General features: G+C 40.5%; 1 protein-coding gene across 1 annotated transcript; it reads right to left on the minus strand.

Moving 5' to 3' along the window:
• On the minus strand, positions 1-27,431 carry ipmkb (inositol polyphosphate multikinase b). The gene is made up of 6 exons (XM_037081103.1): positions 26,307-27,431; positions 20,379-20,464; positions 17,641-17,737; positions 15,895-16,067; positions 5,375-5,456; positions 1-5,180 (listed from the first exon to the last, which is right to left on the minus strand). Exons 1-6 carry the CDS (start codon positions 26,542-26,544, stop codon positions 4,360-4,362), a joined length of 1,497 nt encoding a protein of 498 aa, XP_036936998.1. The 5' UTR covers positions 26,545-27,431; the 3' UTR covers positions 1-4,359.
• Between the last annotated feature and the right edge of the window lie 313 nt (positions 27,432-27,744).

A 27,744-nucleotide genomic window follows, 5' to 3' on the forward strand; every position in this document is an offset into this window, starting at 1 on the left:
TCCGCTTCAGTTGATTGACTTTAATGTTAAGCAAAGAAAATCATTTATATAAAGCAAAAATGCTTGCACTTGAAATCTTTTCAACATGCAGTATGACTAAAAGAACATAGTGGGTGTAGTACTGGTAAATCTGCCCACCTCCATAAAAATACATCAATCCATATGTCTCAGTAACATTGACTAATTCTGTGATCATTACACTGACATAAGAAAATTAAAGTGAAAAGTTCCATGAATGAGTCAGCTCTTTAAACATATTCCACTGACAATGCCCAGTTTACAAATGCATGATATGGTTTTTCTGTTAGCCGTGACACAACAGGCTAGAAACACAGCTGCCGGAATGATCAATAATCAATATTGGAAACACAGAGATGACACTGAGACATCAACAGAAAATAAGGCAGTAATAAAAATAAAATCAGTCCTCTCACCCTTGTAAACATCTTTTGAAAGACCCCTACACTTTCACTTTGATAATTTCCGACAAATGTTCAAGTTTATCAAAAAGCCCCAATTTTAGAGAAAATGTCGTATTCAGATAACTCCCGGAGTCTTTTGGTTCAGATTAAAATCTTAACACATCTAGTTGAGCTAATTTACAAAAGATCAGGATTTCCATATTTTTCATTATATTCATATATTACAAGCAACATAAACTAAAGAAGCCTGTGCATATTATTGATGGTTTGAGAGATGTGGCATATTATAGAAGCTCCAATGTCAGTGTAGAAAGCAAAGACTGGAGTAGGTAGACCTGTACAGAGTGGCACAAACACAACTGAGCATTTAAGGATGATAAAATTAAAATGATTTACAGCAAATAATTGAGTTATCAAATTACTGAAATGTCTGACAGACAGAGAGCTGTGACAGAGCGTTTCATTAGCTGTCATCAATAGAGAGTAGGGTCAGACTAATACATAAGACTGCCTTCAGATCACACTGAGGTAAGGATCTGAATCTACTTAAGTTTTGCATATTACCAAACATGTTTTGACTTTTTAAATGCCCCTGCATGGACTGAAACAAGTTGGTGCATTGATTTGAAATAAATCAAGTTACTAAAAAAAACAGACAGTGAACCTGCCCTTCCCTCGGTCCATCTCTGGGTGACAGACATACTTTACAGTCTGTCCAGGGTTTTTTCACCAGGTAGTCATTCTTGGTTGTAACTGAGATATCAAATTCAGGATAAAAATCGCAATACATATTTGCACATCTAAACTGAATTTGAGATTTAAGGTTAATTCTACAAAACAAAACAAAACAGAGCGATCAGTCACATCATGTGGCAGTCTGCCAGAGAAGGCCATGAGAAATTGAATTTGTTTCTATTTTCATCAAACTCAATTCATTTTCTGGAAGAGGAGATAATAAAGTCATGGTTGAGAGAAAACACATGACAAATGATTTGTAGCAACTGAGGCTGCTTTGGGCCTCCATAAGTCCATCACAGCTAAATGAATATTACTGGTTTCATTGGAAAGTTTTGGTCTGAATACATTTTCACTACACCTTTGACATGCATGACATGAAACTAATAGAATCATCCAATGTATACAGATTATCAGCAGCATCAGTTATTAGACTAACCCAACCCATATTAGCCATCCAAACAGATATCACTTACACAAAGTAAAAACAGGCAAAAGTTAACCAGTTAAGATGTTGTTGAGCTGAGATTAGTGTAAAAGGGATTCCAGTACTCCAGACATATACCAACCCCCCAACAAAGATTAAAAAAAAAAAGAAAAAGAAAAAAAAAATTACATATAACCATTCAGTCTTTCTTTAGCATTCGTCAGCCAACACCTATTAAAGCAGCATCTTTCAAAGATCCTCTTACTACAATCGTAAAATCCTTTCGGGAGTCATATCGGTTCTGTCAAATAAAACAAAGCAAAGTATCTCCAGAATTTGGGGGCGTATTTTCCTATTCTTTCCCAGTTATCAATCAATTAATTATAATAAAATAGTCATTGAAGAACTCTTGGTTAAAGGGACAGTTCAGGTTGTATGAGGTACTCATTCATAGTCAGTGTATTACCTACAGTAGATGGTCGGCAGGCCCATTGTTTGGAGAAGCAGCAGAGTTCCAGCAGGAAAGCTTACCACTGCTGTGGACTTAAAAAAAACAAGCCAATGTGAAAAAAATAGCCACATCTGATGAAGTGCAAAATATATTTAGAATGGTGTCACAGCTTTATTTGCCATCAGCCAGCCCTTTATAACGTGAAAGTGAAGCTGTTGAATCCTTCTTAGCTTTCTCCATAGTGACACAGTTACAGACACACTCAAAACACAGGAGTTTCTGGGCTACTGCTGCCACAATCGCTTCATTTTTTTGTGTTATTGTTTTAAAGGGTTCAGATTCACCAAAGTCACGCAATAACACAAACCAACAAACCGATCAGGGCAGGACTAGATCAGCAATTCCTGTGTACGGCAATGTTCAATTACTGTTTCTTGTCAAAGGAATTTATATATCAGCTTTAGTCCCCCATCGTAAGGACACTGTGCTGCTTACCCTGTCAACTGGAGGCATGTTGACCACCATCTACTAAAGGTAACTCACTAACTATAGAAAAGTGACTCATAAAACACCACTTCAAAACATCTGAACCAACCCTTCACTGCTAGTGAAAGCGCACCTAAGTCCAACCTGTTCAGGAGCACTTTTGATACACTTTTTGATATGGAGTACAAATTGGGAGTACAAGGTATGACAGCAATATAATATCAATATAATCCTGTTCCTAAAACTAGGGCATAGACAAGCGACACCAAATAACCAGAATAAACACACCAAAAAAGCAAAGGCTTTCAGAAAGGAAAGTGATTTAGCTGTCCAACATATACAACAATTAAAACTGCCATGTAATAGACAACACAACATGTAAGGTCATTAGGTTAAGCAGTGAAAAACATGGCTCAAAGATCAACACTGATGAGATAAGGTCAATCATGAGATAAGATAAACATTTAGTAAGACTACATAAAAACAACAGTTTAGAACTGAATAACCAGACAGCATGAGGATCACTTTGCTGAGAGGACTATAGTAGTAATATTAAGCAATTTTCCATACAGTAAATTTACCTGAGTTAGATACCTGTAGAGAGTGGTTCAAACAAAAACTCAAAACAACGACCCGACTTAAAACTCAACATTCTGCTGACTTGTTTACGCAATGCTCACGAACACACAGCAAATCTGTCAGCGGCCATTATGAATCCTAATTGAATGTTCTGTTGTTGGTTTCACTGGTTGATGATGGAGAAGAATGAAAGGACTTCTGTTTCCCAGCCCTGGTTCGTTTGTAATTTGACACTGTACTGTAAACATGAATGGGACTGAATCCATTTAAGCACTGTGGACGAGCATTAGCTAGATGTCCGGGAAAGAAGCGTGTTTTGAGTGCTGTAGCGCGGTGAAATTTAATTGTGCTATGTCTAACAGCTCAGGTTTAGATAGTTTAGGTAGTTTTCTAGGCAGACTGCATAGTATGATAGTACACCACACCTTAACTGAAACACGCATGAATGTTTCTTTTATTGATTCACTTTGAATTCACCTAAATTGAAAAATCGACATGACTTTCAAACCTGTGGACTGGCCTGAAACCTGAACCGGTGGCATCATCGCAAAAATCAAGGATTTTCCGTGCCTCAGAACATTCCTGTGGATCCTGAGGACCCAGCTGTGATCGAAGTGCTGTTTATTTACATCCCAACAGCTGCTTCAGGCTAAGCTAATGAATTGCATAGCTGAAAACTCGACATAAAACATAAAATAGTGCCGCTTACTGATGTCGAATTCAACCAGAGGTATCAAAGGGCCAGCTATGACAGCATAGTGTTAAATCTCTGGTGGTCAATATACATTAAGAGCACAACCTAACTTGAGGTGTACCGAAGTACAATTTTAAAAGAAACTTGGCAGAAATGTGTTTTTGTCAAAACCTATTTACTACGAATGCATTTCAAATGGACTAAAGATGAAGTGAAACTGTCTGAGCATCAGTAACTGCAGCTGAAGATGTTGCCTTTAAGTACAGGGTCGTAATGCCTTCATGGATTAATTAGTGCATGTAGTGCTGCTGATCACAGGGATAACACAGCTGTCAACCTCTCCTACCTCCACTTCATACACACACACACACACACACACACACACGGACCACCACTATAAGGTGAGATGATGATGATGACAATGATGCTTCTGTTACGTCCTTGATTGTTCCCTCTCTTTTCCGAAGGTTTCTATTTTCTGAGCAGAATGGGGGATCAACAGGAGTGAGACAGCGGTTCACCACACGGGTCAGGAGATAAGGAGAAGATCTGGAGGAATAGAGCTTTAGACGGCCTCACAGAGGATCTGCTCCAGCACCATCAGCAGGTGTTTGAGGCCGTAAATGTAGCCATGATCGTGACCCTCACTCGGGAATACGTGGGCAAAGTCAATCATCCTGACCTCCACCTCTGAGTCTCCTCCATTCGTCTCTGTTGCATTGCCTCCTCGTATTTTCGGCTTCTCCTCCTCTCTCCTTTGCCTCCTGCCACTGTCCTCCCTCTCTCCATCCTCATCCTGCCTTTCCAGTTGTGATTTGTTTCCATTTACATTTGATGGCGGTTGGAATTCTCCGGTCCGTTTCCATGCCGAGTTGTCTTCTTCGCACAGTGCTGAGATGTTATCCCCAGAATCCGAGCTCACTGTCATCTCCACAGCATCACCGTCTCCACTTTTGCCATGGAGATGACCTTTGGCACAGTGGTGTTGGCCACCTTTTGTATGGTTGGTGTATATGGTGGCCAGGCTGTAGTCCCAGGGCACAGAAACCTGAATGTTGTTGTTGTTGTACTCAGCAACTTTCTCTTTCTGCCCCATACCTTCCTGTCTAACCTTTCCCTCCTCACCTTTACTGCTATCACCAGCTGATGACAATGCAGCAGTTTTCCCCGCAGTCGGGCTGACTGAGGGCGTGCTGAAAGGTGAAGAAATGGAGGATGAGGAGGAAGAAGAGGAAAGGCCCTCATACACGAAGAGAAGGGAGCTGGCATAGAAGTTCAGCTGGCGCTGGGACTCAAACCAGCGGAGAATACGTTGCACTCGGCAGATGCTAGCTGAAATGGCATCCTTTCTCAGACTCGCACCATTATGGAAGAACTTAGCCAAGCCTGAAGGACAAAAGAGGAGAGGAGAGTTTTAAATCCTTGTGACTAACTGGCTGTTCCTCTCTATGCATACATGTGATTGTATATCTGACTGGAGTTATTCTGAAAGATTCCTCTCCTCACTGTCAGAGGCAACAGAAAGTCGAAGTCTCTTAAATGTGGGTAAACCTGTGGTAAAAACACAAACACACACATACCATCTTTAATGGTGTCATTCACCAGTCCCCTTCCATAGTGCTGGTCATATGAGTCAAACGTATCACTGCACACCTTATACACCTGAAACAGAAGAAAATACATCATGTAAGAAAGTGCATGTTTGCAGCTCCTGACACTTGGTTCTCACTGCATGATCAAAGTGGACATTCTTTCTATTGTCCTTACAATAGAGTAAGGTGTCCTTACTGGCTGCAAGCGGTATTCCTGTTCCTTGCAATGAAAGTGTGGCGTGGACAAGGAACAGTTGATTCATGAAGTTGTAAGTTCAGATAAATGAGTTATCTGAACAATATTGAAATTATAAAAAAGTATATAAAAAGCTGGCAAGAGTGGAACTGCCGGGAAACTGAGAGTTTCTGTTAGGACAACACACCATCTTCTGCTTGAACTATACATCCTATTCTAGGAGAAACTTCTGACTTTCACAGTACAACATGTGTTTTCTGTTTAAAAAGTACAAGGGTAGGAAGAAAGGCTATCTTAACCTCTCCAGTAAAACGTGGGTGAGTTTGTTAAGACTCCGATCTGACACACAGCTGATGTACCTTATTCAATAGATGCAGTGAAGAGAGTGAGTGTGCAACATTATACACTAACATGTAGTTAGGACACAGTGTAGTTCACTGACAAACTGTCATACATAAGTGTCATATAAGTCACATTTATAAACAAGACATGCAACCCATGCTGAAGTGAAGTAGCTCTGTGCCTGTATTGCTGTGACAGTCTGATTCTGTTTTTCCATTTAGATCTGTGAAATGTCCAAACCCTTACAGAACAGTGGCAACAGATGTCCAGACTGACCAGGAATGACTACAAATTAAGTGATGGCTCTCCCTCTCTGATTAAGCAGACTCCTCTAATACCGCTGTCAAACTGGACAAAAAACTCACCACCATCTAATTTTTGTCTTTAATGTGAAGAGATACAGTCGGCGTTCAGTCCCACAAAAAATGACTCGGCAGTTGTCAAGGGTGTTCATCAGCGTCAGCTCTGATCAGCTGTGACGAAAACACAACAACCAGTTGGACACACTCATTTTGTTTAAGTTAAGGATGCTGGCTTATTAATACTTTTCCATCAATCTTTGTTCAGGCAGTGCTCAAACACTATTCAGTGGGCACAGAGTTAAAAGAGAAAGTGAAGTCAAAGATATGTCAAAAGTGACCAACAATGACAGTGTGAGTGGCTTCACTTCACAAGCCTTGCCAAACTTTAGAAAACAAGTCTTCTAGATGTGGTCTGATGAGGTATATGATCTGCTTCCTTGGATTGTTTCTGGCACTTTCATGACACCATATGTGACATGCAAGAAGAAAAACACAGACAGGCAAACTCACCTAATTTTGGTGTAAATGTGGTAAAATGGTGCACAGCCAGATAATCAACACAGTACAAACTAATAAAAACATTGCTGTTTGGCTAAGACTCTATACCGAAAAAGCCTTCGATAGCGTAAACTGGGACTTCCTATATTTAGTACTAGAACAATTCAGATTCAACAAAGACTCAATTAATTGTATTGAAACTATCAATCAAAATCCTACAGCCATAATAAAAGTTAATGGAGCCTAAGAGAAAGAATAATGTTAGGAAGAGGTACGTGACAAGTATGCTGCTTATCCCCGCTCCTCTTTGCTATATATATATATATATATATATATATATATATATATATATATAGAGAGAGAGAGAGAGAGAGAGAGAGAGAGAGAGAGAGAGAGAGAGAGAGAGAGATTGCCTGTTAGCAGGCAATCAGACAGTGAGGATATAAAAAGGATTAACATTAGTGGACAGGAACATATAATAAGTCTATTTGCAGATGATATTATGATATACCTGGACAGCCCCAATATGACTTTCACTCAGCTGATGCATCTCTTATATAAATTCGGTGAGCTCTCAGGATACAAAATAAATGTAAATAAAACACAAATCTTGACCTTTAATTATACCCCATCTCCACAAATCAAGAGAACCTACCAATTAAAATCAAAATCTTGGTGTGACTTTGATAAAACAGCTAACCCACGTTTATAAAGCAAATTATGACCAGATCCATCTTCAAATTAGTAGAGACATAGAAAGATGGTCGACCCTGCCATTAGATTTCAACTCAAGAATTGAAGTAATTAAAATGGACATTTTCCCCAGATATTATATACTATATTTTTTTCAGTGTCTACCTAATTAGGATTCCACATGAAAAGTTCAAAATCTGGGATAAAATGATCTCCAGATTTGTATGGATCCATGGATGTGCACACTACAATTGGAAAAAGATATAGGAGGTATGGCACATCCCAATTTGAAAGACTATTATCGTGCAGCACAACTCAGACCAGCGATCAAGTGGTGTGCTGAAGGTTATACTTCAAAGTGGAAAGACATTGAGAGGGCGGTGGCAGGTATTCCAACCCAGTCCTTGATTGGCAGTGCTGAGTTAATTAAGTCACTACAAGACATGATCGATCCAAAAACTTTGCACACACTGAATATCTGGTTTGATTTTGTCAATCAACACAAATTGGAGAGAGATTTAAAATTGCCAGGTTGGTTTGCATATGATGACAGATTTAAACCAAGCTTAAGTGACCACAACTTCAGACACTGGGGTAGGAAAGGGCCCACAGCCATTAGCACATTAACAAAGAATGGGAATGTAATGAACTTCCAGGAGTTAAAAACAAGTTATGGATTAGAAAACAGGGACCATTTTAGATACCTATGGTTAAAGTGAAACTCTCGCCAAAAAGCAACCTAGGCGTTATTTGTGAATGTATATGAGTCAAACCTTTGTGTAAAAGCATAATTACGACTAAAGTGACACTTTTAAGATTTACCATAGTTTTGTTCTCTCGTGTCGATCCCCAAGTGCGACCTAACAGGAAGGGGAGTAATGGTGGACCGCTCCTCAAGCCTTACTGTTAGGTCACACTAGGGGATCGACATTTTTTGTCTGCCATGACGGCAGCACGCCAAAGATACAGCTGCTAATGTGAGTAGTTCAAAAACCTTCTTTTTAGTAAACTCTGTGTACACAAACAATGTTCTCAGTAGCCCCATTCACACTGCCGTTTGCATGTGGGGATCCTGCGCCAATTCTCCGCACCCTCCTCTGCCTCTGGGGGCAGTATCAGGGCCGCATTATTGGTGAACCACCCCAGTGTGAACGGATATGCTTCCCGACCGAGACTTCAGCAAACTTTCCCCCCACTGAAAATTAGCTTGCCCGAAAAAAAAACAAAACATACGGTCAATCTTAAAAGTGTCTCTTTCATTGTAATTGTGCTTTTACACAAAGGTTTGACTCACTACTTGATGTAATGACCAGGACATATAGTGGAACCAAACTTAAGGCAATCTCAGTACTGTACCGAAGGCTGAGAGACTCAGAAGCTGCTTCTACTCTGTACATTAAAGAAAAGTGGGAGAGGGAACTGAACGTAAACATTTCTCTGGAAGAATGGCATGTTATGTGTGAAACACAACTTCACAAATTCAAGAACATGGAGGGAATTTGGATGGAAAACCTGACCCGTTACTTCATTAGACCTAAACTGAAGAGTAAACAAACTGGTTCCCAACATACATGTTGGCAACTATGCGGAGAGAGAGGGGGAAGCAATCACAAACACATCTTCTGGGAGTGTCATAAACTTAACCTGTTCTGGGAAAGTGTGCATAACATAATGAAAAACATTTTGGAATATGTAATACCCAGGGAATGTAAAGTTATGTATCTTGGAAGTTTGAATAATTATGTCCCAAGAAAAAGAAATTTAACTAAAATGTTATTGGTCACATGTAAAAAAGCAACTACAAGAAACTGGTGCAAGGCTGAACCACCCACTACAACTCAGTGGCTAGAGATCATGAGGGAGGTTTACATCATGGAGAGAATGACCCATCGGCTTAGAATGACAGAAGGTGTCTTTGTGTTTAGGTGGGAGAAATGGATGCCGTATGACACAGTGAACCATGATTAAGGATTGACAGATTGGAATGTATGTACTTTGTCCTGGATAATAGATTCTGCTCACCATGATTGTTTCTTATGTTTTTTGTTTCTCTGTCAATATTATATTTTATCAAATTCTGCAATGGAATACATAATTTAAAAAAAGAAATACATAACTTAATAAAACCGAGAACACTAAAAGATCCAATCCAAACGTAGTTTTGGGAAAACCATATCAATCATGAGACCTACGTCGATTTATCTAATGTCCCGGCCCAGAAGATCTACCTCATAGAACTTAAATCACATGATAAGGAATCAGTCAATCATACTGTGTTCAACCCTCTCATCATCTTGCCTTTTTTTCAAAATAAGAGTTGTGACTGTTACTGAAGAAAACTTCAATCCAGGTCTAACAAATCCATTCCTAAACTGTTTCAAAGAACCAAATTAGCTGTATGAGAATGGATCTTGGGAAACGGTATCTTTTTATCTTTTTAACCAAACAACGTGTTAGGCTCAATTAATGGAGCCACAACTGAAGAACAGGCTGAGGGCCCAAGTTCCTACTGTGTCCTTGAGCACCTGTGCTGAAATAGGGGCTTCATAGTGTTACCAGGAAGATCTTCTTCTCAGCACGTAGCCACCCATTTTTATCTTTTCCTTTCAATCTAACGCTCTGCCCCCCACCATCGTTCTTCCATCAGGAAGATCATTACCTCTAATTACTCTCCGCTACATCCAAACAAACACACAGAGATAAGAATAGGAATTTTCCCAGCTCGGTGCCAGGCACATTCTGTTCTTAACTTCCCACTCTAGAAGAAAAAGAGTCCAATTACTGATTTCTTGGTGTTTTTATAACTGTCTAAATTACAGCTAAATAAATTAAACCCGTACTGTAGTGGCAACATATTCCACATTAAACAGGTCAAGCGCTGTGATATCCAGAGGTCAGTGTGCACTCATTCAGGGAATCAGCATCTCACTCTGATTGTTGGGCCTATGATCCTCTGTGGTGGAGGGTGGTGTTGAGCTCAGCACAGGTGCTGTATGGGGGTATTCTGGCTGGTGGACTCTGACTTTTTTAATTTTAGTTTTTATAAAGTATTGATGACAGTGTTTTGTCTCTCTTTTGTATAAATGTATTTTTTTGTATAATATATGTGTATCAAGACAGCACTTCCTCAGTTTCGGAGTTCCTTACTCATTGCTTGCAGTGTATGTACAGAGAGGTATTGTGTTTATTGTTCACATCGTGTGAAGAACTGTGTTGCTTCGATGTATTAAAAGTGTTATACAAATGAAGTTTGATTGATTGATTATCCAACAAATATTCTATGTCCAGTCAATGTTTACAGTATACGTAGCACTGTGCGGGGCTTTACAATTACAAGTTTGAGATATCACTCATTTTGAAATACTTGCTCCAAACAATGTGAGTCTGAGTCCTGCTCCACTGACAGACTTAGAAACTCTTTGGTCCCCCTGGTCATCAGACTGCACAACAACTCTCAGTTACGCAGTGAGAAACAGAGTTCACCTCCACCAATCATTACAGGGATCACATGAACCATTTATGACCAGTTTACAAAAGGTGGAGACATGCAGCCATAAACCATATGTCCCATCAGTGATCATTTACACAATGGATAGAACAACACTATCAGGTCTTTCAGGACAAACCCTTGATCCAGGGGCTATTTTTCACTGTATACAAAGACAAGTAAAGAAATACTTTCCTTGGTTCCTCAAAAGACAGCTCATGGGCTGAATCACAACCTCCCTCTACCATATCTTCATACACTTCTCTCACTGAAGAGGCTGCTGCCCTCTCTGTCCTGTCTCCATAAGGTTTTGTTATGTAAGTAAGGTTATGTTATGTGTCTGTGTAAGTGGATATTCACAAGCTCAGTGGTAGGGAGCTCCAGGTTTGACACACCTGCTGGGTTTTATATATAACTTTGGAAACTTTCTGAATACAGGCCTGGTAAATTATTATTAATATTCAGTTAATTCAGCTAAAACTATGATCTTCTTATTGCAAAAGCTCAGTCTACTTTTTGCTTTTCAGCCAAGGTACCACACAGTCAATCGGAAAATAAATATTAATTCAATATACCATCAATTGTTCTGGTGTTCACTGAATACGAGAAGCTGTCTTGGGAGCATTATATCAATATTGACAGGAATTGGGTTTTCAAAGATGAATTGTGTGATTTTGTACTAATTACAGATAAAATAGAGTGTATGGCAGTGTTTAACGAGTAGCCTACACTTAGACATGGATAATTCTAATTGGCTGAAACTTTGCAAGCCAAAATTAGACTGAAACTCTGGCTTAAAAGCAACCTAGGCTTTATTTGTGAATTAATCAAACCTTTGTGTAAGTGCATAATTCTGACCAAAGAGGCACTAGAGACCATAGTTTCGTTTTCGGGCAAGCTAATTTTCAATGGGGCACTGTTACCCTAGCATCAAAACTGCTATTTTTAAAACACTATTAGTGCTGAGTGGTATACCGGTTCACATCGAATACCGGTGTATATTTTCGTCATGATATACATTTTTAATACACCCCCATACATGTGTATTGGATTACACAACATTCGGAACGATACGCTACGCTGCGCCACGTGACACTGTTTCAGACCGGACCCTTTTCAGTGTTGCGCTTCTAAACAGGCATGGTGCAACTTCGAGGCGTGGTGAGGGTAAACAGTAATGCTCTGGTGTTACGTTACGGTGAAGATGGCTAGGATAGACATTAAAGTTAATGACTTCATCCGCAGATGTTAAGATGAGCAACTGGAAAGCCGCTGAGATCCGGGAGACGCTAGCTCTCCTTGGTCCCTGTAGCCATAGACATATAAAGAGCAGACGCCGCAACGGCTGCCGGGCAGGGAGAAATGCGGCGGCCATCTTGGGGCGGTCATTCTATTCCGAGTTGAATGAATGTAGGCTACTAAGAAGAACATATCATTGACCTGATATGAGTTATATTGATACTCTATATATGATTTATATATATTTTCATATTCTCTGATATATAAATGTATATATATAAATGTATATATGTATATATATATATATATATATATATATATATATATATATATATATATATATATATATATAAATAAATGTATATATGTATATATGTATATGTATATGTATATATATATATATATATATATATATAAATGTATATAAATATATATATATATATATATATATATATAAATATATATATATAAATATATATATATATATATATATATATATATATATATATATATATATATATATATATATATATATATATTGCAAAATACCTATCATACATAACATATATAATGAATAAAATACGCCGGCCAGTTTCTATTTCAGAGTTACGATTGATTAAATGCGCTGACACCTAATCGCGCCTGCTGAACAGATTACACTGAGTGGAACGGGTGACCGCCCCAAGATGGCCGCCCCAATTCTCATCAGCGCCAACAGGCAGCAGCGTTCGACGCGGCGTCCACTCTTTATATGTCTATGCCTGTAGCTGTCCGTTTGTTAGCTGCTAACGCTCGCTACTTTCAAATTAAAGTGGCGGCTTTTTGGGAAAGAAGGAATATTAAACCTCCCTTTTATATGGGCAGAGTGCAGCCTTTAACTTGCAGCAAATGTGCTGCCTTTTCTATCTAAAAGGGGTTAGTAATTCCTCTCTCAACCGGTAGAAAATGCTGTGAACACCCGATTACGCATGAAAAAAAAAAAAATACCGTCATATACTATGAAACTGTTAGAATTGTGAAAAATACCCTGATATACATTTTTGGTCATACCGCCCAGCACTAAACACTAAGAAGGCTCCACATAACATGAAACTTTGCTCGTAGTATCACCAGGGTCTCCACACATGAACATGAGCATTGCAGACATTGTTTGTGTACACAGAGTTTACAAAAAAAGAAGGCTTTTGAACGACTCACATTAGCTGCTGCATCTCCAGCGTGCTGCAATCATGGCAAACAAAAAGTGTCGATCCCCGAGTGCGACCTAACAGTTAGGAGAGTAATAGTGGACCTCCATCCTGTTAGGTCACACTCCGGGATCGACACTTTTTGTCTGCCATGATGCTACCACTTATGTAAGTTGTTTTAAAAATAGCAATTTTGATGTTAGCGTTAGAGTGCCCCTGTACTCCATTGAAAATTAGCTTGCCCGAAAACTTAATCTTATAAAACTTAATCTTATAAGTGCCTCTTTTGTCATAATTATGCATTTACATGAAGGTTTGCCTAAGTTGCTTTTTGATGAGAGTTTCACTTTAAGTCTGTTAAGACCAAATCAGGTAAGCTAAACATGCAAAATGAAAAATAAGATAAGCAAACACACAGTATATAAACACTACAGATTTGAATACACAAATCTGTGGAATAACATGAAGTAGCCTAGCTGCTATTACTGCTGGTTTTTGCATTTTAATGCAAGCTGTCCTTAGTTGTTTTAAAGGAAATTAAATGATCGTCATCAGGAAATTATAGACCTTTACAATGCATTACATGCACAGTAAATCTCAATCCGACTGAATATGACATTTTAGAATAGAATACAGCAACAGTTAAGTCAGCTCATTGGGTAATCTTTGTTTGTTACTTTCTGCAGGCAGGCGGGAAAACCCAAATCAGGAGACTTACTGATGATGATACCGAAGGTAGGCTGCAATGGAAACTGATCAAAGCGATAAAGGCTTAGCTATTTGACTCTTTTCCTTTCTAACAGATAAGACGTTCTCTGTTTCTTTCCTGTTATCTCTGTTTCCCCCATGTGTACACACTAATGAGACAGTAGCATGATGCGTATTTACTGCTCCAAAGCCTGAGCTAAGGGTTAGAGAATCTACAGTGTGTGTGTGTATGTGTGTGGACTCAAACTCATGAGAGGGTGAATTACACATTGTTCAGCTTAGTCAACAACCTGAACATATTTCACATATCACATTGGTTAAACATTGACCATTTTCAGATTGCTCAACAGCATCTTATCTTGATCCTGTCTGTGGATGAACAGTAGGATATATTACTCTGTTACTGTGTTACTAGGGGTTGGGTATTTGGACAGAATACGTATGTGCTATCTTTATATCCTTTGCAATACATAAATCATGGTTTCTGAAAACATGTGGTGCATGTTTTCAGAAACAGCGGGGAAATCACCACCATGTCCAGTTCTGTATTGCCGTCAAATCAGCTGCACAGTTTTTTCCAGTGCGCAAATGCTCTAACGTATCAGTGCTGGACCGTACGTCGACGTCGCCCCCCATATTGGATGTGGCAGCTTAGCCCCATGAACTAATACAACTTTTTAAAGCTCCTTCTACCAAGTGCTACAAGTTAATGTCTCTCATTTACACATTCACACACGTATGGATATATTCAGGAAACAGAGAGGAACCAAAAACAATGTCTGTAACGTTTTTCTGATGATTATAAACTTAATTTATCAACGTTAGTTAACGTCCCCAAACCATGGCTGGCTTGATCGCAGTACAGAACTGGACATGGTGGTGATTTCCCCGCTGTTTCTGAAAAACACATACCACAGTCTATGCTACCAACACAGCCTTCACTCTCTCCTCTTGCTCCAGCGTCTAATATGCACATCGGTGCCCCTAACGTAGATGCGTAGCATGGTTGGTCAGACTGGGGGCAGAAGAAGAACAGAGGTCACTGACGTCACTCTCCTGTGCCGCTTGGGATTGTGAATTCAAATTGAATTTTGGAACACTTTTTGCGGGGGGCAGGCTTGAAAACAAAAAAGCAGTTTTCTTTTTAGTCGTGTGACAAAATGAGCAGGCTCGAAGAAGAAAATGAAAATGCAATTTGGATGATTTATTACTCATTTTATTTGTGAGTCACATAATGCAGCGATGACCTAAAAATGAAAAAGCATTTCTGCTAATGCATTTTCATTTTCAAATTTGACATTTCAAATTGAATTTTGGTACCTATTTGCCCTATTTCCTAAAAGGAATAGGGCTTACAACAATGGCAACTGCAAATGCAGGAGACCCATCAACAGAACTTGAACCCCCTCCTCTTTCACTGAAGTTCTTAATAAATGTTTTAAATTTGACAATGTAGTGTGGTACATTGCGAACAAAGGTCAGATCTTATATGCATAAAAGTCTAGTCTAAAAATGGTATAGCAACCTGTGCTTTAAAAAAAATAAATATAAAAATCGAGAATCTAATCGAGCCGTGACCTTAGAATCAAAAATGTAATCGAATCAAGGATTTGGAGAATCGTGAAACCCTTAATGACAACCCATAACACTAAGGGTGTTGGACCACACCCTTCCCTCCTCATTCCCTCTGGTGTTCCCACTATAAACGGTGTCACCAGGAATACATTTTACAATAAATGATGTAAAGACAACAACACCTATGCTGTAGCTGCTGGCACATATTATTTAAACCACACTCTAAGTTCAAATTTGATAGATTAAAGATCCTCCAAAGCAGCACAACAGGTCAAACTCACCCTCATGCCGAGAACCAGGAAGCCGATTTCCTCCATCAGTGGGTATTTTCTGATCTGCTGTTCCCGTTTCTCCTGCGAGGCAAACGGATCGTAGCTCCGCTGGCCCAGTTTCACATCCATGATGCACGGCTTGACGAAGCGTCGAGTCACATCCTCCAGCTTCAGGTACAGGTCTGAGGCAGTGGAGGAGATAGAGGGTGATGACTTGCAGTACAGTCAACAGTACTTAAAACATCTTTGTGATATGATGGAGATTCTTCCTTGACTTTCCTTGACAATTTGTCAAAACATCTGACAAGAGAACTGTTCACAGAGTGATGTAGAAAGAGGTTACTGTACTTCAGAGTTTACAAAACCTGCCATAAAAATCTCCCACTAATAAACTAATATCACATAATATTGAGAAAAAATACTTTTTAATTTTAATTTTTGAATTAAAATAATTTAGTGAAAAACAACAATAGCTCATGGTTTGTGGCTTGTATAGCTAAAAATGTACTAACTAGTGAAGTGCCTGTTCAAATGAGTCTATTCAGAACTGGCCTCTGGTTTTGATGCTTGACATTATCAAAACATAATACCTGGGATAACCAGCACCTTTGTGTTGTTTTTAACTCACTGCAGTGTGTTATTGCAAGTTGTTGCATCACCCTCAACTGCAGTTTTTTTTCACACATGCTATTATGCATTGCTCAATCTGATAACCTTATCTGAAGTGTGTGATGTGCCATTACTTTAAAATCTTGTTCTGTGTGCATGTTTAAGATTAGAAAGAAGAAACTCTGCGGACTTTCCACTTATGTGTGTGACACAACCCAATCTCAAACTTGGTTAGGATTGTAAAAGTCCTGTAGTGTGAGCCCAGCTTTGGTCTGCAGGGCCATGAAGCCAGAGAGCTGAAGCCACATTTCCGCAGCTGAAAATGTTGATGATCCAATCTGTTGACCAACATTTTTTTAACAAATAATTTATGTTTATGTTCAGACCTAAAAAGAAATCTGTTGGCTATTGGTAAAGGATTATGTCTGACTATTAACCAGGCTCCCATTCTATGAGATACAACCTTGACCAGGAAACAGGAAGTAACACTGGCTGGAGTTTAAAGTGGCTTTAAAGTGAAACTGATGCACTTTTACACAGCTGCCCGATCAGGAGTTGCAGGAGAACCTGTCCCAGCATACACTGTATATAACAGGCGCGTGGAGGACAGAAATGCCAAGCTGGACGGAATGTCATTTAACAACAACAATAAAATAACTGCGTGTATGTTAATCACAATTGAAAGACGGTTTGTTACGTGTTCATGTGCCCCTCCATCACTGAACTGATACTAATAAAGGCTACTCAGTATGGTAGGAAATTAATAATAGTGATTATTTTGACGAATATGAAGATTCTGATATGATTCACAATTACTGTAAATGGCTTTTGTAGCAAAATTTTTATTTTCACAAGAACAACAACTTTTAAAGTGATGATGGTATGACATTTGTCTGGGTCTGTACTAAACACACCTGGTCAGGATAATCTTTGCAGCACTGCTGTACTTTATTATGATACTGTTTATCACACAGTTTACCTTTATCAAATAATTGCACTTGCTTTTGTAATTTTGGATAATGCACTTGGCCATTTTGATTACTTGTGCAGACTTAATATTAATAAAAACTGCTAATTAGGCAGACCAGCATGTAGTTTTGGACTTTGTAAGGTAGAGGTGGATACACACAAAGTCCAGTCTCTTACCACTGGGGCTGTCAGGTGAGGACCAGGTGCCGTAGTATTTGGGCAGATGGTTCTGGAGCTCCAGAAGGCATGGATCACAGCAGTCCTCTGCATACACCTAGGACGCACGGACGCAGGCACACAGAGACAGACACACACCAATAAAATTTAAGTAAATTTAAAATGAAGTAATAATTTAGCAAAATATCATAACTTTTGGGCACTAACACAGGGTATAATACTAATTACTATATGCAGTGCAATGTCAGTGCAACTATTCTTATTCTCTTTAGGAGTCTTTCCCTCTCTCATGATTTAATTCTGTTGGAAACTGAGCCATTTGTAATCCCATTTGTCAAATGTATTGTATTACTCTAATCCTAATGCAGAAATACATGAGTAAAAAATATAAAACCGCTGGTAGATGTTAAAATATATTGGTGATTTTTCACCCCACTATAGCTAGATTTACAGCTCTGTGCCTGATGCCGGGTCAGTGTGAGCTGTGTGTGTTGTTGGGATTAAGTTTGATGGGTTTGGTCAAGAGACGTGCACACATGATGTCATGACTCATTCCTGTTTGTATTAGAGTTGCTGAGGCTGACAGTGCTGCTAAGATCTAAAGCAAACATTAAACCAACTGCTAGAGCCATACAAGTGTGGCCAGAGGGGGCTTCTGAGCAGCTGCAGGACTGTTTCAGTTGCATAGACTGGACCATATTTGAGGATGACAACACTGTTTTCCAGTCTGGTGACACAACATCCTACAGCGACGCAAGGAAAAACCTGAAGAAGGGCATCAGGGATGCTGAGACAGCCTTCAAGCGGAGGATCGAGGACCACTTTGGAAACTCGGACCCCTACTGGACATGGCACGGGATACGTCACATCACCAGGCAAAGCAACACCAGCAGCTTGACCAGCGGCAGCGCCGTGGAGGCGGAGCAGCTCCTCAACCTGTTCGTCGGCCACTTCGAGGTGGACAGAACAAGGACGAACATGGATCCTGCTCCAGTCACCAACAACCAGGCACTCATCATTCAGTCTGAAGATGTGATCCGCACACACGTCCTCAGAGACTGCGCTGCGGCAAGGTATTTTCAAATGTCTTCTCTCTCTGTCACAGTGCACAGTTCCCACCTGCCTGACGACATCCACAATAGTGCCAGTTCCAAAGCAGACTGCTATAACATCCCTCAACGACTACAGGCCCGTCATCATGAAATGCCTGGAGAGGCTGGTTGTGCAACACATCAAGGCTGCTCTGCCACCCACCCTGGACCCTCACCAATACACATACAGAGCCATCAGGTCAACGAACGACGCCACCTCCACTGTCCTCCACACTGTACTGTCCCAATTCGAAGGCGCCTCCAAATGCAGCCCACAACTGCGGTCTTCTTTTCCCTCTTTTTGGAGGATGCACCGCTACTATCCTTTGTGGCCTCACATATCCCAAGATTCTTTGCGTGCCAAAATTGCGACATTGCGTGGTGTAGATCGTCAATTTTCACATCTGGAGACGCAACTGGAAAATGCTCCAAAGGATAGACCAACGACAAGGTTTCTCCAAAGGCCTTGCCTTCAAAGACCTCAAAGGCCGGGTCCTTCGAAGGATGTAGACTCTGAAATGAGACACAGCAAACATCTGCTTCTGGATTAAGGGCCACAGCCCGCACATCTCTCCTCTACAGAGAACAATCTCACACTCAACAACAAAAAAACCTGGGTTAGGGTTAATCAACGGGGAGAGGGTGGAGAGGGTGGCTAGTTTCAAATTCCTGGGCACACACATCTCAGAGGACCTCACATAGACAGCGAACACCACAGTGCTTGTTAAGAAGGCACAACAGCGACTATACATTCAAAGACCACTCAAGAGGGTAAACCAGTGACAACAGCTTTTGAGTCCTTTTACTGCTGTTCCATTGAGAGTTTCCTCACATATGGCATCCTGGTGTGATATGGTGGCAGCTCCGCAGCAGATAAAAAGTACCTGTAGCGGGTCATAAAAACTGCCCAGAACATCATAAACCAACAGCTACCTTCCCTGGATGACATCTTCACCTCCTGTTGCGTGCAGAAAATTCACAACATCCTAAAGGACTCATTCCACCCCGCCTATCACCTGTTTGAACTGTTGCCCTCGGGTAAATGCTACTGGTCCATCAAAACACACACCACAAAATTCAATAACAGTTTCTACCCCAAAGCCATCACCAGTGCACCTGAAATTTTATTGTATTTTGTACAATGACAAAAGTCTCTATTCTCCTTTCCATTTTATCTGTTTTATATATGAAAGAATATATCACAATACAAAAATATGCAAAGTGGTGTAAACATCCATGTTTGTGCAGATTCTTACCATACTGATTATGTGTATGTAGTAAAGACTTTGAAGGAACTGAATAAAAGGCATTATAGTATTACTGAGTTTAACCACCAACATGATTGATGAGGGCTCAACATCTTTCTCAACAGCTTTATGCAATTAATTAGCTAGTTGTTGTTGGCATCTTCATATCAGACAAAACTTCAAAATTAACATGAAATCAAAGATACACATCAACACATAAAGGTTAAAGGTCCTTCCTTCTATGAATCAACAGGGAACAGCTGACCGAAGCTGACACCTTCCCTTCCGCCTCGTCTCTGAGATGGAACTACATTATGATCGAGCCACATTATGATCGAACCACACACACAAACACCCCCACAATGGCCTTTTGGGCAAACAAATGATAGATAGACATTACCATGCTGTAAAACTGCATCTCTCGTGGACCTCTGGGTGGAGGCTGAAGCTGCTTCAGGACTGTTCCATCTGGATGCTGCAAAATACCTACAACAAAAACAGAGGTGGTCCTCAAAATTAAAGTAGTACATTGTAAGCATGTAGGTGCTTAAAGCAGTAAAGGGTAATAAGTAACAGCTGACAAAAAGACTGAGTAATCTGGCTACCTGTTTTGTTTTAGCATATCAGCAGTATTGTACCACTGAAACACAGCAGCATTATGATTTTCAGACACCTAAATAATGGTCATCACAGTTCAGTCAGAAGTAAACAATTGTGAACGGACAACATATCATTCATCTAACCATAAATAGTTCACTGCCTTTGAACACCAATGTTAAATACTGAATCATGAACATGAACTTGACAGCAGCAAGAAAATTACAAATAAAGAGAGGTGAAGACAGATGGAGGACATAAAGCACTAAATGTAAGTGAGCAGCATGAGCAACTTTGTCCTTAATAAAAATAGGACCGGTACATAGTGTATGCAGTGATGTGGGGCCAGGGGAGGCATTAATGGGATTGAAGGCATTTTAGAGATGATTACTGGCTCTTGCACAACATATTAACACAATGAGATGTTTGATAAATAATAACAAGTAATATGGATTTAATGTTCAAGTACTAGAAGAAGAAGATAGTCTGGCAATGTGTGGTTATGTATCAATATTACTATGCTGTAAGAACTGCATTTCTCATTGCCAGTTACACATATGTCACTTCAAAAAGAGAGCAAATGACTTACAAACATATCAACACATTGTCAGTCAGGACCAGTGTCTTATCGGGTCAGCTGACTAACTGGTGGCGTGGGAGCAGCTGACAGGTGAGCTCTCCTGACCTCCTCACCTTCACTTCTGTCTCGTCACAGAGATTATGATCAAACCATACACACAAACACCCCTACAGTGGTTTAATGTGGAAGAACAACTCTGATTTGCATGGAAAGTTTCAAGTTTCCTCACAGTGCTGGCAACTTGAAAAACATAACTCCTCCCATCCTACATAGTCAGTTTGATCTCATGTCAAAAAGAACTCCAGTCATGCTTCTAATGATGTTACATGACTGGATGCCGGACGATAAATTGTCCCAAATGGTGATAAACAACAATATTGTTGTTTTGAGACCATTTTTCAACCAATATTATGATTATGGCATGATAATGCAAGTACACCAAGATCAATAAACTTTTATTTACAAAGAATATTTAACATTGGAATTGAAATGTGAAGACGAAATTTTAAATATCCAAAATAAATAAACAAAACAACCAGAAACAATTAATAAGAAGGACTCTCAGTCTCTGTTGGCAAACATTGCACTTGAATTACACACAACCAAAAACAATAACCCTAAGCCTTTAGTATGTCGTCTTTCACGCTGTACAGCTGTGGAATTGCCGTTTGTGACACGTATGTTCTCCCAGGCAATGTGTACTGAAATGCTGGCTTTCTGACGGTATTAAAGGGCTGCATCTCTTTAGCGATGTAGGGAACTATACTGTCTGTGAGTGCGCACCAATTTTGCACTGTCCTGTTTGTATTTTGTTTGTTCGACTAAACGCCCCAGTGATTGTGGACTGTCGGGAAGATGGAGACGGCCCCTCTGTAGCTTTAGTTGTAGTTTTTTTTCCCAGATGGGAAAACTGCATCGGATGATTACGCTTTAGGTGCAAATGCATGTTTGTCAAGGTTAAGTGGTTCACCACGGTCATTCGGTTTGAATCTGACGTGCTCCCACACTGCAGCTGTCGCGTTCGGCTTTGAAACCAATTCCATCTTTGTTTTTATTCCATGAAATGTCAACAAGCGTTACCTCTGGCTTGCTACTCCTCACGGGGCTCTCATGCTGTGTCATGTCAGGAGCAGGGCCCCGCCTCCCCACACAGAGACAAAGAGTAACTGACAAGAGGGTTCACGTGAGAGACACGAGGAAAACAAATACACATTCAAATGGAAATTATCGTGGCTAGCAAAATTATCGAGCTCGATTCGAATAAATTTTCGATTTTAGGTCACTGTTTGATTCGATTCTCATTTTTTACATTTATCTTTTTAAAGCAAAGGTTGCTTTGCCATTTTGAGACTAGAGTTTTAAGCACTATAATATCTGACCTTTGTTTGCAATGTACCATACTACATTGTCAAATTTAACACATTTATTAACAACATAATGTAACAATAACTTATATCTTCAGTCAGTTGGAAACTTAAACAAAATAACAGAGTTATCTACAGAGTTTGCAAACTGTGGCTTTTTTGTTGACAACACGAATGCTGTGAACATAACTCACTGGAAATCCAAAATACTTCCGCACCTGCGACTTCAGTGAAAGAGGAGGGGGTTCAAGTTCTGTTAATGGGTCTCCTGTATCTGCAGTTGCCATTGTTGTAAGAGTGGCACAGCCTCTTTCAAGAATAGGGTGGTGCATGAGGTGTGTGTGCGTAAGGTGCGTAAGGTGTGAGTGGGCGACCGATATTCAGTAATCTTGAAGCATATCTCAATATAAAAATAATCACAATGTGAATCTTATTTTTTTCTACCATATAGCGCAGCTCTATTTGACATTAAATCAGGTTTGCTCCTATGAGCCTGGCTCCTTAACTACACACTGCTTAAGAGCCAACTAATCAAACACCTATTTTCTTTCAGGTGATATTCCATGGGGGAGGAAAGATGTCCCACAGTCCAACCAAGAACTAAATCAGATCAGTTGTAAGAGAGAGAATATGACACCAATGCTTCAGTCAGTGGTCAGAGCAAACCTCCAGACTTTAAGCCTCCTCGTGGATCATTACCACCCATCACAAACACACATTTAAACAAAGACCTGTGTCAAGAAGCTTGGGCAGAGATCATGTTGTGTCAGCAGAAGAACAAGCTGTACAAGATTCCACAGCTCATTCAACAACTGTAGAGGAAGACTGTTGGGCGTTGACTGAGTCTTAGCACTGTGTCACTTTTTCCTACTTGTTAAGTTGAACTTTAAAAGCCTGTGTCATTGATTGTTCGCTACCAAGCCCAAGTAGAGATGAAGATAAGATGATTCCACATTACTGTCAAACATACTGTTTCACTGATTCACTTCATGTGTTTTTCATCATATTCAGAAGAAATCCGACAGAATACATTAGACATAGACACCTTGTCCAGGTTACACTCTATTTTTCAGATTCCATTCTTGCTATGGCTTCATGGCACTAACTTGTGTTTTATTGTTTGGTTTGCATTCACCAACGTTATCTGCTATTCATAAAAGTTCTTAAAGCCACAGACATTTAATGTGCGTAATCTCTCATTACCTCCATCAAGAGGTTACGTTTCCAACCATGTCCACCTGTTGTTGTTCTGTCAGCAGGGTTACACAAAAACTACTGAACGGATTTCCATCAAACTTGGATGGAGGATCCATCTCAGCCCAGAGAAGACCCCATAACTTTTAGTGTTGATACAGAAAAAGTGATGGATCCAGGACTCTTTTTTTCACTTTCTTTAACCTGGTAAAATAGGCCATTTATCAAGATTGTAGTTCTTTTCTCAGGGAATAATGCACGGATATTGATGAAAATACTCTGCTTCAGTCGGCTGCTATCTATGAGCGAGTGCAATTTGACATAGATCCTAATAAACATCTGGATCTAGCAGATTTAAAAATGTTTTCATAGACAGGTTTTCTTTTTTGCATATAGTAACAAATTGGAAATTGGATTAGGCCTGACTAAATGTAAGGAGACTACTGGGCCTTTGTGGAGCTATATGTCCCACTGAGTGCCACTATAGTTTTCTTTTGTCGAAAAAGCAACTGGCAAAAAAATGCAGCGATGCCAAAGTTCAAGCGTCACAATCCAGTGGCCAGCTTCATAAGCTGGCGATCAAACTATGACTGAAGGCACAGTGGAGTGTAATACGTCACGTGTATTCACAAGGTTTGGCATTGTGCACCAGTTTAAAACACATCCATGGATACTGAAATTCAATGTAGGACTGACATGTTTAACCCACTAAGGGAGAGGCATGACCAGAGAGCACAAGTACAGTAGGTCAGTAGAAGGGCATGTTATTTAGCATGGATTAATACCACAGAGGGGACACAACAGACATTTCTCTGTGTTTGAAGCACAGCAATGATCTCCCTCGCATCCTGGTTGTTTACGGTTATTTTAAATCGATCGATGAGGACAAATGATCACTAGCAGGATTAACATGCTAGCAGCATAGCAGCTTCACCTTTTGACAAAGTGGCCAATACATGACATAGACAGACCATGGAGTGAGACTCCCACACTGTTGTACCAATCTGCTGTGTTTCACCACACCACTGGATTTGGTGTATATGTAGCCTAAGGATGAATTTACAGTTCAGTCGCCTAAATACATTGTTGGCAGTTAATATTTCTGCAAAGCAGTGCTCCATTCACATTTGTACGTGGCATAGGATATGTGCAGTGTTGACATTTCTATAATATGTCATATCACATTCACGTTACTACCTGTCTTCCACATGGGGGGTTCCCCTTTCATGAAATATTGTGTGCATCTGGTGTGCATTTGGTCCATCTGCATAAGTAAAGGATACATAAATGGGGGGCACTCTTATCTCCCTGTTGCTCTTTAGTTTGAAATCTGTGGTATTTCCACACACCTACAATGCAGTGGGTGAGTTGAGCCTTCAGGCATGTCAACATGTAGGATTCTGGAATGACTGGAAAGATGCAAGCTGCTCAGGTGGCAACTCAAAATAAATAATGAAATCGTGTTGGATTGTAAGTTATCGAGCTTGTAATAATCCAGTGGTGTACTGGATAATTTCCAGCTGTGTTTGCAAAAGCAGGTATTTTAAACCAAATCCTCATCTGTTCCAACACTAACCCAGTGATTTCTGAGCATAAAGCTAACATGACCGCAAGCGTTGAACCAACATACAAGTGAAAACTGAACCAAAAGAGACATTAAGTTGCCACATACGGTAATGTAAATAATCGATTATCAAAAACAGTTGCCTATTCAATTTCTTAACTGATCGTTTTAGCTCCAGGAAAAGTGATAGACCACTGTCCTCCAGTTCTGCTCCATTTAGTGTTCATACTGACCGCCCAACAAACCCACAGAGGACAACCAAAGTCCATCAACAGGCAGAAGATTTTGCAGCATTTAACTGACCCTCAGCATAGGTTTGTCCTGGCTGACTGCAGGCCACCATGGTTCACTCTCGAGGAGTTCACCTTGTCTGGGCCACAACACAAAGATGTGTCTCTCCTGGAGGTTAAAGTTGAACAAGGTAACTCACTGACCAGCAACGACTTATCCATCTGAGAAGGTCCTGGAACTAGTTCCAGTTGTTGACTGGTTCAAATCAGCTCGACACTTCACAGAATAACACACTCTGGAGATAATGTGTGACAGACCTGAGAGACCATGGGGCACTGGTGTCACGGTTACTAATCCACAAATGATCTCTGTTCAATCAGACTTGGTGTGGGGAACCACATGTGGAGATGCAGTTGGTGTAGATAGGTAGTAACTGAGTGAAACAGGTGCATGAATCCTATCTCACAAACATACTGATCTCTCATGGAAAAATGAAGTGACAAACTATTACTACAAAATCAATTTACTGCTCTTGTTGGCAGCAGATATACCTGGTAAAGTAAGAGCCAATGTGCAATTGTTAGATTGTCACTTGAAAAACAAAACTTGCTAAACCCAGTCTCACCAACCTATACGGGTTATCTGTCTACAAACAATGCTTTTCTGATAACCAACAGTGGGTGTCGGAGGAAAGTTGTGTTTTAAATTCAGTCATCAGGTCTTCACACACACACAAAAAAAACACTGAGTCAAAGTTCGAATTGCAGGAAAATTAGTAACGGTTCCCTGTTTACTCACCCACTTTGTCCACTCCATACTTGTGACCCGCCACCTGATGTGACAGCGGGACGCAGCCGTTCAGGTGAGCCTGGCCTTGTGTCCCCAGTGGCCGCGTGCCACACTTCTCTTTGGCAGGGGGCCCGCCAGAAAGCCGCGGGGTCAGACTGACCCCACCAGCGGCTGAAGTGGGGGTCAGTTCCAGTCTGCCGAGAGCTAGTGAGGGGTCCATCAGTACCTGACGCTGAGTTGTTGACATTTGTAGAGAAAAAAAAAAATGACGAGCAAACACAAAGTCTGTATCCAGGGAGAAATTAAATTAAAAAAAGTAAACGATGTGACAGTATCGATTCACATGCTTCTATTACGTAAGCACGGAATACAGCCCCGCACACAAATTGTTTGGGAGTGAGGTTGAGATGCCTTCATTGAAATAGTCCAGTCCAGTCGAAACCAGCACAGCAGTTTCGGTCGTGTCGGCCGTTTCCGAACGCCAACAACAGCCACCGTGACAAACAGTGACACTGTCGGTACCGCCGCTGGGTCCGGTGGTGAGGCAGGGTTCCCTAAGCAGCGCCAATTCAATGATTTTCATATCTCGACCAGCAGCATAAATACATCCTGGCCACATCCCTCTTCAACCAGTGTCACACACAGAGGAACCAGGCACGGCTTCTGGTCCAACCTTCCACAATAAAACAAACGGAGGTTTACAGACACTTAAGCGTCCCACCGCTGTGTGAACCCCTGCAGAAGTCCAGGTGGGAGCTTCTGATATCAATAACAAGTGTTACTAATTATTACAAGCGTTACTGCTTAGACCAATCCTACACTTTATCATTTAACGGCGAAAGTGATATACTCGGCGCATTTATTGTGAAGGAAGAATCACCCCGCTTCCGGTCTTATCTTTATCGATTTGAGCTAGCTCCGCAGCTCCACTTCCTCGCCTCTGAGAAGTAAATACTCGGTAATGGTGATGTTACGACACACTCATGAGTGACATTCAGTTCCAGTCAGCGAACACAGAAGCAGACAGGCAGGTGTGACGCATAGAGACTATACTGTCCCCAAACTGCATACAGAGGCTAACTTACTCAGTCCTGGTTTTGATTGCTAACTTATCGATACTGTCCATTAGGCTGCTAAGATAGCCCTTCCTCGCGTCACCAATCAGCAGACCAGAGGGACATCGCGTCTGCCGTATAACCGCCTTCCAGACGAAGGCCCATTCGTGGGTCAGGAGCACACAACCGATGTGTCTTCGATGTTAAGTCCATGATATTAAAATACGTCGGTGGAGTTCTCATCAGCCATAGATATCCAGGTCAGTGTAGGCGGCTACCCCTCTACGTAACGAACAGAACAGCGCCCCAAGCCTCCCACACGTTTCCGACACTTGTCATAACTGTCGCAAAAAACAACCTACCTTTTCTCACCTTTGCGGCAGCACTCCTGC

This window comes from Acanthopagrus latus, chromosome 20 (genome assembly GCF_904848185.1).
Source record: "Acanthopagrus latus isolate v.2019 chromosome 20, fAcaLat1.1, whole genome shotgun sequence".
In the NCBI taxonomy this organism is placed as follows: Eukaryota; Metazoa; Chordata; class Actinopteri; order Spariformes; family Sparidae; genus Acanthopagrus; species Acanthopagrus latus.